The 12,599-nt window shown below is 45.4% G+C and overlaps 1 protein-coding gene across 1 annotated transcript; it reads right to left on the minus strand.

Annotated features, from left to right (window-relative positions):
* Positions 1-630: 630 nt before the first annotated feature.
* Positions 631-12,052, minus strand: LOC138967580 (lactase-like protein). The gene is made up of 8 exons (XM_070340165.1): positions 11,708-12,052; positions 10,073-10,365; positions 8,730-8,822; positions 7,671-7,854; positions 5,998-6,231; positions 3,808-3,946; positions 1,914-2,098; positions 631-1,018 (listed from the first exon to the last, which is right to left on the minus strand). The coding sequence occupies exons 1-8, from the start codon at positions 11,877-11,879 to the stop codon at positions 804-806; spliced, it is 1,515 nt and encodes a 504-aa protein (XP_070196266.1). The 5' UTR covers positions 11,880-12,052; the 3' UTR covers positions 631-803.
* Between the last annotated feature and the right edge of the window lie 547 nt (positions 12,053-12,599).

Below are 12,599 nucleotides of genomic sequence, written 5' to 3' on the forward strand. Positions count from 1 at the left end.
GATCTTTTTCGTGCGCACTTGGTCTTGTGCGCTTGCGTGTCAGTACACACGCCGGGGGTGTTCGGACACCGAGGAAAGTCTGCACACAAAGTTGACTCTGAGAAATAAATCTCTCGCCGAACGTGGGGACGAACTCACGCCGACAGCGGCCAACTGGATACAAATCCAGCGCGCTACCGACTGAGCTACATCCCCGCCCGGTATGTTGATGACTCTGTGTCTCTGTTTGGTGGTCTGGTCAGAGTCACCAGTGTCAGTGACATGATCGTGACGACAGTCAGTTGAAGGGTTTTTTCGACTAAAGTGCTTTTCGTGTTTATGGTATACTATCAGAACTTTGTTTAACCAGATTGATATCAGCCTGAAAACAGAGGGACAGTTACACACACACACACACTGACACACACACACACACACACGCACACACACACACACACACACACATACACGCACACACACACACACACACACACTTGTCACTGACACACACACACACACACACACACACACACACACACACACGTACACACACCAAACGAAGCAAAAATGTATGATTTTATGGTATGTTTCCATTTTGCTTTAACCATTAAATTCAGAGAACGATAACTAATAAACTCTCTCTCTCTCTCTCTCTCTCTCTCTCTCTCTCTCTCTCTCTCTCTCTCTCTCTCTCTCTCTCTCTCTCTCTCTCTCTCACACTCTCACACACACACACACACACACACACACACACACACACACACACACACACACACACACACACACACACACACACTTACACTTCTAAAGAACAGATTTATCGTTTATCCCACAAGTATCTGAAGCCCAGGAAATCCATTGTCAGCAATGACGTTCTTGTAAAACGTGGCCGAATCTTTGCGAACTCGATGGCGCAGTGGATCGCTGAAATTGACGTAATAGAGTCCGAACTTTTCCGTGTAGCCGTGTCCCCACTCCATGTTGTCCATCAGTGACCATACCGTGTAGCCACGCACGTCGCAACCGTCTACGTGGATTGCTGACCACACAAAGATTAATTTTATTGACAATAGTAAATAAATAAACTAATCCATTTAATTGTTTTATACATTTTGTTTGGTGTACAGGTCTGCATAAATCTTAATCGGTATGGTCAGGATGCTCTTCGTGACAGATATATCGACCCCTCCTCTTCAAAAAAGGATACACAGAAAAGACCATTTATTACAAAGTGCATGTTCTTTCTTAATGTCATGACATTTCTATTGTGAATACATTCTACGTACCAGGTTGAAGGGATGTTAAACAACACCAACAACATCTTTCTAGCAGAGGAGTCCCATGCAGGGCCGGACCCAGGGGGGGGGTTCCAGGGGTTCCGGAACCCCACCCCTGGAAAAAGCATGTACCTTGCTTTGAGTGTTGTTGTTTTTTTTTAACTAGTTTTAGCACCAAAACAATGCTGCCCTTAACCCTCAAAACAAGGCCCAGAATGCACCAGATTGCACAGATTTTAACCGTTTTTCAAAATTTTTTCCGGGGAGCATGCCCCCGGACCCCCCTAGTTCGCGCGCCTGCTTTGCAGGCGCGCGCTTGTGGCTTCGCCACTTCGCTGATTTGCCCCCCCAAAAAAGGAGGAACCCCCCCCCCATTACAACTCATTTGGTCCGGCCCTGCCATGTTAGCACCAGCAACTCAAGAATACTAAATATGACAAAAAGCAAGCTTTTTTTTGTGCTTGTATTTTTGACCCATGCAGTACTCCCATCCTGAACTCAGGTCAAAATGAGTTCGGCTCATTCTCTGAGTTCGACAACTGGCAATAGCCGTGGAGCGATGCTTATCAGAATGCCAGTACTCCCTGTAGACATTTATATCAAGGAAGGAGTCTAGTGGCCAATAAAGACTGACGGAGACAGACAAAATGCACAAACCTTTAATCATTGCCTCGAGGTACTCCCTATGGAAGTCAATACGGAAGGAGTCGCTAGTGGTCCCGTTGCTGTCAGTCACTCCGTTCTCCCCGATGATGACCGGCACGTTGTTGTAGTGAGTTCGAACCCAGTTCAGAGAACCCCTCAAGCCCCACGGCACGAAGTACAGGTAGTACGAGGCCCCTCTGTGTAATATATGCAACGCACGTGCATGCACATAAGCGTACAAACGTGACGCGCGGAAAGGCAGACAGGAACACACACACCGTGCACACACACACACACACACACACACACATACACACACACACACACACAATCAATCAATCAATCAATCAATCAATGAGGCTTATATCGCGCATATTCCGTGGGTACAGTTCTAGGCGCTCAGCAGTGATGCCGTGTGAGATGAAATTTTATACGGCCAGTAATTGCAGCCATTTCGGCGCATATTTACCTTTCACGGCCTATTATTCCAAGTCACACGGGTATAGGTAGACAATTATTAACTGTGCCAAAGCAATTTTGCCAGGAAAGACCCTTTTGTCAATCGTGGGATCTTTAACGTGCACACCCAATGTAGTGTACACGGGGGGGGAGTTCGGACACCGAAGAGAGTCTGCACACAAAGTTGACTCTGAAATAAATTTCCGCCGAACCTGGGATCGAACTCACGCTGACAGCGGCCAACTGAATACAAATCCAGCGCGCTACCAACTGAGCTATATCCCCGCCCACACACACACACACACACACACACACACACACACACACACACACACACACACACACACACACACACACACACACACACACACACACACACACACACACACACACACACACACACACACACACACACACACACACACACACACACACACACACACACACACACACACACACACACACACACACACACACACACACACACACACACACACACACACACACACACACACACACACACACACACACACACACACACACACACACACACACACACACACACACACACACACACACACACACACACACACACACACACACACACACACACACACACACACACACACACACACACACACACACACACACACACACACACACACACACACACACACACACACACACACACACACACACACACACACACACACACACACACACACACACACACACACACACACACACACACACACACACACACACACACACACACACACACACACACACACACACACACACACACACACACACACACACACACACACACACACACACACACACACACACACACACACACACACACACACACACACACACACACACACACACACACACACACACACACACACACACACACACACACACACACACACACACACACACACACACACACACACACACACACACACACACACACACACACACACACACACACACACACACACACACACACACACACACACACACACACACACACACACACACACACACACACACACACACACACACACACACACACACACACACACACACACACACACACACACACACACACACACACACACACACACACACACACACACACACACACACACACACACACACACACACACACACACACACACACACACACACACACACACACACACACACACACACACACACACACACACACACACACACACACACACACACACACACACACACACACACACTGACACACACACACACACCAAAATCTGAGAAAATCAGGCAAATTGGGGTTCAATTTACAGAGGGTATGAGCACCAAATGTGAGAGAACCGGGTGTCAGAGGGGAGGGAGCCTAAATTGGGGGATCTTAATGAAAGGGGGGTTCCACTGTAACAGCCGCAACGAGACCTACTTGCGCCATGTTGGATCGATGGACTGCTTGACCTGCATGTCCCCGTCATAGCCCGGCTTCATGGCGGCTTGGTACTCGGTGTCAGCCGGCTCGCACAGGATGGTGGAGTAGTGGCTCATCGAGTAGTAGTCGTACGTCCCTGTACACACACACACACAGATCATTTGACTGTCTAGTGGCTCATCTAGTAGTAGTCGTACGTCTCTGTACACACACACAGACATCATTTGACTGTCTAGTGGCTCATCTAGTAGTAGTCGTACGTCTCTGTACACACACACAGACATCATTTGACTGTCTAGTGGCTCATCGAGTAGTAGTCGTACGTCCCTGTACACACACACACAGATCATTTGACTGTCTTGTGGCTCATAGAGTAGTAGTCGTACGTCCCTGTACACACACACAGATCATTTGACTGTCTTGTGGCTCATAGAGTAGTAGTCGTACGTCTCTGTACACACACACAGACATCATTTGACTGTCTAGTGGCTCATCGAGTAGTAGTCGTACGTCCCTGTACACACACACAGATCATTTGACTGTCTAGTGGCTCATCGAGTAGTAGTCGTACGTCCCTGTACACACACACAGATCATTTGACTGTCTAGTGGCTCATAGAGTAGTAGTCGTACGTCCCTGTACACACACACACACAGATCATTTGACTGTCTAGTGGCTCATAGAGTAGTAGTCGTACGTCCCTGTACACACACACAGATCATTTGACTGTCTTGTGGCTCATAGAGTAGTAGTCGTACGTCCCTGTACACACACACAGACATCATTTGACTGTCTTGTGGCTCATCGAGTAGTAGTCGTACGTCTCTGTACACACACACAGACACTGATCATTTGACTGTCTAGTGGCTCATCGAGTAGTAGTCGTACGTCTCTGTACACAAACACAGACATCATTTGAATGTCTAGTGGCTCATCGAGTAGTAGTCGTACGTCTCTGTACACACACACAGACATCATTTGACTGTCTAGTGGCTCATCGAGTAGTAGTCGTACGTCTCTGTACACAAACACAGACATCATTTGAATGTCTAGTGGCTCATCGAGTAGTAGTCGTACGTCTCTGTACACACACACAGACATCATTTGACTGTCTTGTGGCTCATCGAGTAGTAGTCGTACGTCTCTGTACACAAACACAGACATCATTTGAATGTCTAGTGGCTCATCGAGTAGTAGTCGTACGTCTCTGTACACAAACACAGACATCATTTGAATGTCTAGTGGCTCATCGAGTAGTAGTCGTACGTCTCTGTACACAAACACAGACATCATTTGAATGTCTAGTGGCTCATCGAGTAGTAGTCGTACGTCTCTGTACACACACACACAGACATCATTTGACTGTCTAGTGGCTCATCGAGTAGTAGTCGTACGTCCCTGTACACACACACAGACATCATTTGACTGTCTTGTGGCTCATCGAGTAGTAGCCTGTCGTACGTCTCTGTACACAAACACAGACATCATTTGAATGTCTAGTGGCTCATCGAGTAGTAGCCTGTCGTACGTCTCTGTACACAAACACAGACATCATTTGAATGTCTAGTGGCTCATCGAGTAGTAGTACAGTGGAACCCCCCTTCAAGACTTCAAAAAATGAGTGAAAATCATGTCTTAAAAAGAAGGTAAATTTAAAGAGGTTATGAACAAAACATCTGACAAATCAAGGTCTTAACAAAAGGGAAGACTTATTTTCGGAGGTCTTAAAGGGGAAAGGGGGGGATGGGATAGAGCCACTTGTTAATTGTTTCTTGTTCACAAAAGCACTAATCACAAATTTGCTCCAGGGGCTTGCAACGTAGTACAATATATTACCTTACTGGGAGAATGCAAGTTTCCAGTACAAAGGACTTAACATTTCTTACATACTGCTTGACTAAAATCTTTGCAAACATTGACTATATTCAATACAAGAAACACTTAACACGGGTAAAAGGAGAAACAGAATCCGTTAGTCGCCTCTTACGACATGCTGGGGAGCATCGGGTAAATTCTTCCCCCTAACCCGCGGGGGGTTCCTAGTCACGTACTAACAAGCAATGGCAACTGATTTCTTAGGACAACACTGAATTAAATATAAATCAAAAATCTATAAATCGTGCAACAGACAAAAGCTTTATGCTAAGACTGATCAAGTTACGGCGGCCGCGGCTGCGGTTTGCTTACCCTTTATAAAGTTCTTCTCGTCTTCAGTAAACTCGGGGAGCCTGGATACGTTGCCCTGACTGTTACGTCTCACGTACTCCTTCATGACATCCGGGTAGTCGCCGTTACCATATATGGGGTTGGCGAACCAGCCAATGAGAAACTGCTGCGCGCGCTCGGCCGCCTCCACGTGCGAGGCGTTGTTTGGATCCTTGGGGGACATGAAGTCACTGTTCAGGTTGATGCTGACAAGACCTGTCAAAACAAGAAATTCCTCCGAGGTAGGAAAAACACCCCCGTCCTTACCATTCTCACTGCCACCAACTGAGAAGGTTATTTCCCTTTGACCATTAATATGTCCCTCTATAAGTCCTTGTAGAATCTTAATCCACCAATAACTCCCTAACCGTGTGTTTGACTGGTCCCAATTTTTGTAAGGACCGTTTCAGGAATGTATAGAACCTGTTCACCAAGTTTGGTGACGATCGGTCCGTTCATTCTTGAGATCTATATGCGAACACAAACACACAAACAAACAAACAAACACATCGACCGAATCCTATACACACCCCTATACCGGGGGTGTAACAAACCACAAGACCTTGCACAAACAAGAAGCCGTGGGCCGTTGCAAAACAGATATGTTTGTGTTACATGATATACATGAGCCCATTTGATGTTTTTGTTACGAGCCACGACACGAAAGATTTAAAATTGGATGCGCACCACTGAGAGGCAAATAGAGGCCTACATTTTTTAGAAGTAAAAAATCCTGGGTGAATTACGCACTGAACAGGTCGAAAGGAACACAAACTACATTAGTATACAAAGTACTTTGATTTTATTTGTCTTGTTGCCATTCACTTGTCATTTAACCCACCATAAAAAAAAAGATAGATATGTTCATAGCGATATGTTGTTCACGGTGATAGGGTAGGCTTGGCCACAAAACTAACCATCACGCCTGTGTAACAAAACTAACCAACACGCAGCAATGGACGATGTTCAAAAATAACGTTGTCAAGTTTTTTTACGGGTTGTGGAAAAGCTGCTCTCCTTTTAATGTTCCCACAGAAACACTGAGGCAAGACCACAATGTCATAATTATGTAGCTTGACTCGGTGTTTCTATGGAAACGCAAGGAAAAACAAGCGAAAGCAACTCTTCCACAACCCATAAAAACCCGACAGAGTTATCTCCGAACATCTCTATATATATACGACTAGTGTCTGTGTGTCTGTGTGTCTGTCTGTGTGTCTGTGCGCGATGCGCGGCCAAGGTTCTCGATGGATCTGTTTCAAATTTGGTGATCATATTCAGGTACACCCTGGACACAACCTGGTCGATGAGATATTTCAACACGTGCTCTCAGCGCGCAGCGCTGTGCGCGCTGAACCGATTTTTGTTTTTTTGTTTTTTGTCTGGATCCACTACCAGTAACTCTTCCTTATCTTCTCCAGTGTTTTCAGCCGCGATTATCTCCCTTCCTCCGTGTGGCGTCAATCCATATTCCCGTTACTACGTTACTATTTTTAGAAGGTCACTGCACGTTACTATTTTTAGAAGGTCTCCAGTGTTTTGCGCGTTTATCTCCTTTCCTTCGTGCGCAGGCGCAGCCTGGTATTCGGCTCTACTTCTTCCCGGCGAAGCCGGTACCCGGCGAAGCGGGTAATCATCTAGTCGTCAATACATACCGTGGTATTGGTGTTGAAAGTGCTGCTGGTACAGGTGGTAGGCGTGGGCGTGGCTTTTGATGACGTTGTGGGCGTGGCTGTAGGGCAGTGTCCCAGCCTCGCTCAGTCCGGGCGCGCACTCCGCCTTCCCGTAGCACAGGTAGAGAAACACCCACGGTTCACTGAACGTCAGCCAGTACTTCACCTTCAGTGACGAGATAGTATAAGGGACAGTTGGACAGGTTTCAAATTCTCAGATCTTAAAATAAGTCTGAATTCAAATCCAGACGATAGTTGGGGTAAAACGGCTATCCACGAAAAAGCCCATTTATGCACACACACAAAAAGAAGAAGAGGAAAAAACAAAAAAACAATTACAGCAACGACAAACGATTGCATGTGAAAGCTGCAGCTAAGGCCAAAAAAAAAATTGTCTGTTTCTGGTCACCCGACCGACCCTAAATTTCGGCGCCGACCCTAAACTTTTTTTTTCCAAACTCAAGATGTAAGATGTCTCAAGTCTTCTTTTCTGTTTCATCATGGAAATATCAGACCAGGTAAACAAAGAAAAACATGTCATACTCTTTCAGTCTTTGTCACAGATTTGTAAATGTGTTGATTGTCTTGTCTCTATGTATAGTGAATCCAGTCTCTTTGCGCTATTTTTAAAGTTAGTTTTATTGGTCTAAATTTGGGGTAAAAGAACAAAAAAATTCCTACCTACCTACCCTATTATTTTTAGCCATGTTACCAGAAACAGACAATTTTTTTTTTTGGCCTAACGAACACAGAAGATCCAGAAGAGTGAAATATGGATGTACGAGATCGCAGATCGCTAGAAACTATATACAGTCTATTTGACTGGTGTCGGTGAATCAGCGCCACCTATATCCCGATATGGCCATCATCAGATCCCCCGAAGACCTTGAAAGACTCTGCAGTCAGTCTAAAAGGTTAGTCTTTTTTTCTGATCGGCCCTACCTATCCGTTTCCGTTATTTTAGGCAGTTACATTTGTTATTGCTGTTAGTTTGCCATGCGTTGAGTTCGCGATACGTTTGGCAATATGCGACATACTCACATCCATCCCGAAGAAGGAGAAGGCGAGGCGAGCGTACTGGGTGTAATAATTCACGATGCTGTCATTACTCCAGCTGCCGTTCTCCTCCAGAATCTGAAACCATCAAAGTAAGACAACTATTGTGAATAAAATACGATCAGTATAATAGCAGATGTCCCCCCCCCCCCCCCTCCTTATTGTAGAATGCAAAGTCTCTAAATCACGATGAGAATTAGTTCCTGCGCTGTGTTGAAGTTTCAGTCTGTCCCTGTTTTCCCGGGGAAATGTTTTCAATTTCAGTTTCAAGTCCTTAGTTGTGGCACACCGCACTAACTGTTGCAGACTGTTGAGCTATTGGGGTTCCTTGGCTTATACATTAGTGATTACCTACATTCATCGATCAGTAGTGATTACCTACATTCATCGATCAGTTTGAGCACCAGTGGTGGGCGTGTACACGCGAAAGGTTGAAATTGAGATTCGTTAAAAATGTCCACAAGTCAGATCGAGGGCTTGAGTCTCACCCAGTTCAGCAGAAGGGGTCCAAGTCGACTAAAAGTGGGTCCATATGTATGACGGCTTACTAGTGCCAAAACCTGGGGTTACCCATTATCACGTGATAATTACTAATTAACGCTGTCAGTTACTGTTTTCACTCGTTAGTTACTCATTTTCACGGGATAATTAGTAATTTTCACGGGAAAATGACTAACTTTTAGTTTTGGCACTAGCAATCCGTCAGGAAGTGAGCCAAAACTAAAAATTAGTAATTAACAGGTGAAAGTTAGTAATTTTCCCGGGAAAATTAGTAATTAACACGTGAAAATGGTAAATATCAAGGGAAAATTACTAATTTTCCCTTGATAATTACAATTATGAGGTTTTGGCACTAGTAAGCCTTATGACGGCTTACTAGTGCCAAAACCTGGGGTTACCCATTATCACGTGATAATTACTAATTAACGCTGTCAGTTACTGTTTTCACCTGTTAGTTACTCATTTTCACGGGAAAATTACTAATTTTTAGTTTTGGCACTAGCAATCCGTCAGGAAGTGAGCCAAAACTAAAAATTAGAAATTAACAGGTGAAAGTTAGTAATTATTCCGGGAAAATTAGTAATTTTCCCGGGAAAATTAGTAATAAACACGTGAAAATGGTAATTATCAAGGGAAAATTACTAATTTTCCCTTGATAATTACAATTATGAGGTTTTGGCACTAGTAAGCCGTCATACATATGCATACAGGAAAAACGCCTAGAGGAAGTGCACCTACAGGGAATACACCCATTTGTGGTCGACTTGGACCCCTTCTGCCCCAGTTGAGCACTTTCTCATGCACACTATCCCAGTGTGCTTCCTTACCTGCGGAAGGTCAAAATGAAAGATGGTGACCATGGGCTCAATGCCCGCCTCTTTCAGTGCCCGGATGAAACGTCCATAATGGCTGACGGCCTTGAAGTTGACCTGACCCGTGGTGGGGTCAGGGATGAGGCGTGACCATGACAACGAGAAGCGGTAGTGCTTCACACCCAGTTCCTTCAGGATGTTGAGGTCGTCCTGGGTTTTGTGGTAGGCGTCACAAGCAACGTCACCAGTGGCGTGACCGGCCACCCTTCCCGCGTGACTGTAGCGGTCCCAGATCGATTCGCTTTTGCCTGCACAAGGGGGACATTTTAAATTAAATTTTATAAAAATCTAAGCTTATCTTTGGAACGTTGCATTCAGGGCAAAATAATTCATTTTACGAGAACCTCGACCTTAACGGTCTTTAAAGCGGAAAAACAAGAGACACGACAGAAACTAATTAAGAAATGTTGCTTCGTCTTATTACACCCCCGGTATAGGGGTGTGTATAGGTTTCGCTCGATGTGTTTGTTTGTTTGTTTGTTTGTTTGTGTTCGCATATAGATCTCAAGAATGAACGGACCGATCGTCACCAAACTTGGTGAACAGGTTCTATACATTCCTGAGACGGTCCTTACACAAATTGGGACCAGTCAAACACACGGTTAGGGAGTTATTGGTGGATTAAAATTATACAAGGACTTATAGAGGGACATCTGAATGGTCAAAGGGAAATAACCATTCTCACTCAGTCACTGCCACCAACTGAGAAGGTTATTTCCCTTTGACGGGGGTGTTTTTCCTACCTCGGAGGAATTTCTTGTTTTTGAATGTTCCCAACGAGATGGTCGTAGCGGCAATGACAAGACAGTTACAATTACAAGACAAGGCCAAGGGGGAAAATCCTGCAAGGTTTACGGAGAAGGTGGGGCTTGGTTGATGTTCTGGAACACTTCCGTCCATATAAGGTGTATTCAGATCAACCCGCAGGATTGTATCTATAAATTATAATCATATGAGTTTCAGTTGCGACTGCAGAACAGAAACGACGAACGACGCTTCAAATCACAACGAGATGCTAAGAATTCATACTGATGCCTTTTTCTCACAAAGCTAGTGTCACGGTTATGTATAATACGGTACTATGCTGGATGTAGCCTACAAATCCCCAAGAGTAAGTATCTTACTGTGCCCCTCACCTACAAACAGCATAGTGTGTCAATGAAAAAAATAAAACTGTACCAACATACTCACGTACACACATGCACATGTGCGCACTGGGGTTGGGGGGGGGGGGGCATACAGACAGAGACAGCCAGGAAGCCACAGAGAGAATGAGGGAGAAACTCAGAGAGCAAGAAGCTTGAAGAGAGTTTGTGTATTGTTGTTTCTTCTCTGGAGAACCTGAACCACTTGGCCATGGGTCATGAATGCAAGACCCAATCAGCATCGACCTTATTCTCTGTTTTGTTTTCGGCCTGCTCTTACAGAAAATGAGAGCTAGAGAGAGATAGAGACAGACAGACAGACAGGCAGACAGACAGACAGGCAGACAGGCAGAGGGACAGACAGACAAACATAGACAGACACAGAGACGTGAACGAAACAGAAGGAGAGGCAGAGACAAACAGACATGCTTTTACAAGAACTCACCATCCTCATTCCAAGCCCCTTCAGTTTGATACGCTGACGTCGCCACACCCCACGTGAACCCCTCCGGTAAAACACCACTGTAAAACTCTGCACTCGACGTCACTGGAGATGACGTCATGACCACTATGGCGTTGTTGACGACGATACCCAGTACTAACATACTGAAACCCATTTTCGACAAAGCTGCTGTTGGACAAATGTCAACGGCATCAACTCATGAACGAACACTTCAGAAGAACACTGCCGCCAAAGTAAGCCACAGCGCAATTAAAACGAACAGATCATGTGCTAGTTGAAAGCCGAGCAAAGCAGCCAGGCAAAGCTCCTCTTTCGCAATATCACTGGAACAATAGGCGAAAGAAGTATGAAATATTACTCAATTGAGAGATATGATTTGCACAGAGATCGTGATGACACGCTTTTTAATACCGTCGATGTCATCTGATATAGCTCGGGTAACTTTTGTAAGGTGTGTCCACAGGTGGATGTGTCGTTTCTGAAGAGGAAGATATGAAGGTTCAATACGTACACCTGCACTGGATTCAGATGTATGTAATAATAGAGTTATTTGCTGTCCTACTACAAAAGATAAGGCACATCATATCTATATACCGGCACGGTTGGCCTAGTGGTAAGGCGTCCGCCCCGTGATCGGGAGGTCGTGGTTTCGAACCCCGGCCGGGTCATACCTAAGACTTTAAAATTGGCAATCTAGTGGCTGCTCCGCCTGGCGTCTGGCATTATGGGGTTAGTGCTAGGACTGGTTGGTCCGGTGTCAGAATAATGTGACTGGGTGAGACATGAAGCCTGTGCTGCGACTTCTGTCTTGTGTGTGGCGCACGTTAAATGTCAAAGCAGCACCGCCCTGACTGGATATGGCCCTTCGTGGTCG

Source organism: Littorina saxatilis, linkage group LG5 (genome assembly GCF_037325665.1).
Source record: "Littorina saxatilis isolate snail1 linkage group LG5, US_GU_Lsax_2.0, whole genome shotgun sequence".
NCBI classification, from domain to species: domain Eukaryota; kingdom Metazoa; phylum Mollusca; class Gastropoda; order Littorinimorpha; family Littorinidae; genus Littorina; species Littorina saxatilis.

Coding starts and splice junctions, on each gene's coding strand:
- LOC138967580 (XM_070340165.1), bottom strand. CDS start 11,879: ATGGGTTTCAGTATGTTAGTACTGGGTATCGTCGTCAACAACGCCATA. Junction 10,366..11,707: donor AGGGGCTTGGAATGAGGATG/GTGAGTTCTTGT, acceptor CCCCTTGTGCAG/GCAAAAGCGAATCGATCTGG. Junction 6,232..7,670: donor CTTTCAACACCAATACCACG/GTATGTATTGAC, acceptor TTGTTTTGACAG/GTCTTGTCAGCATCAACCTG.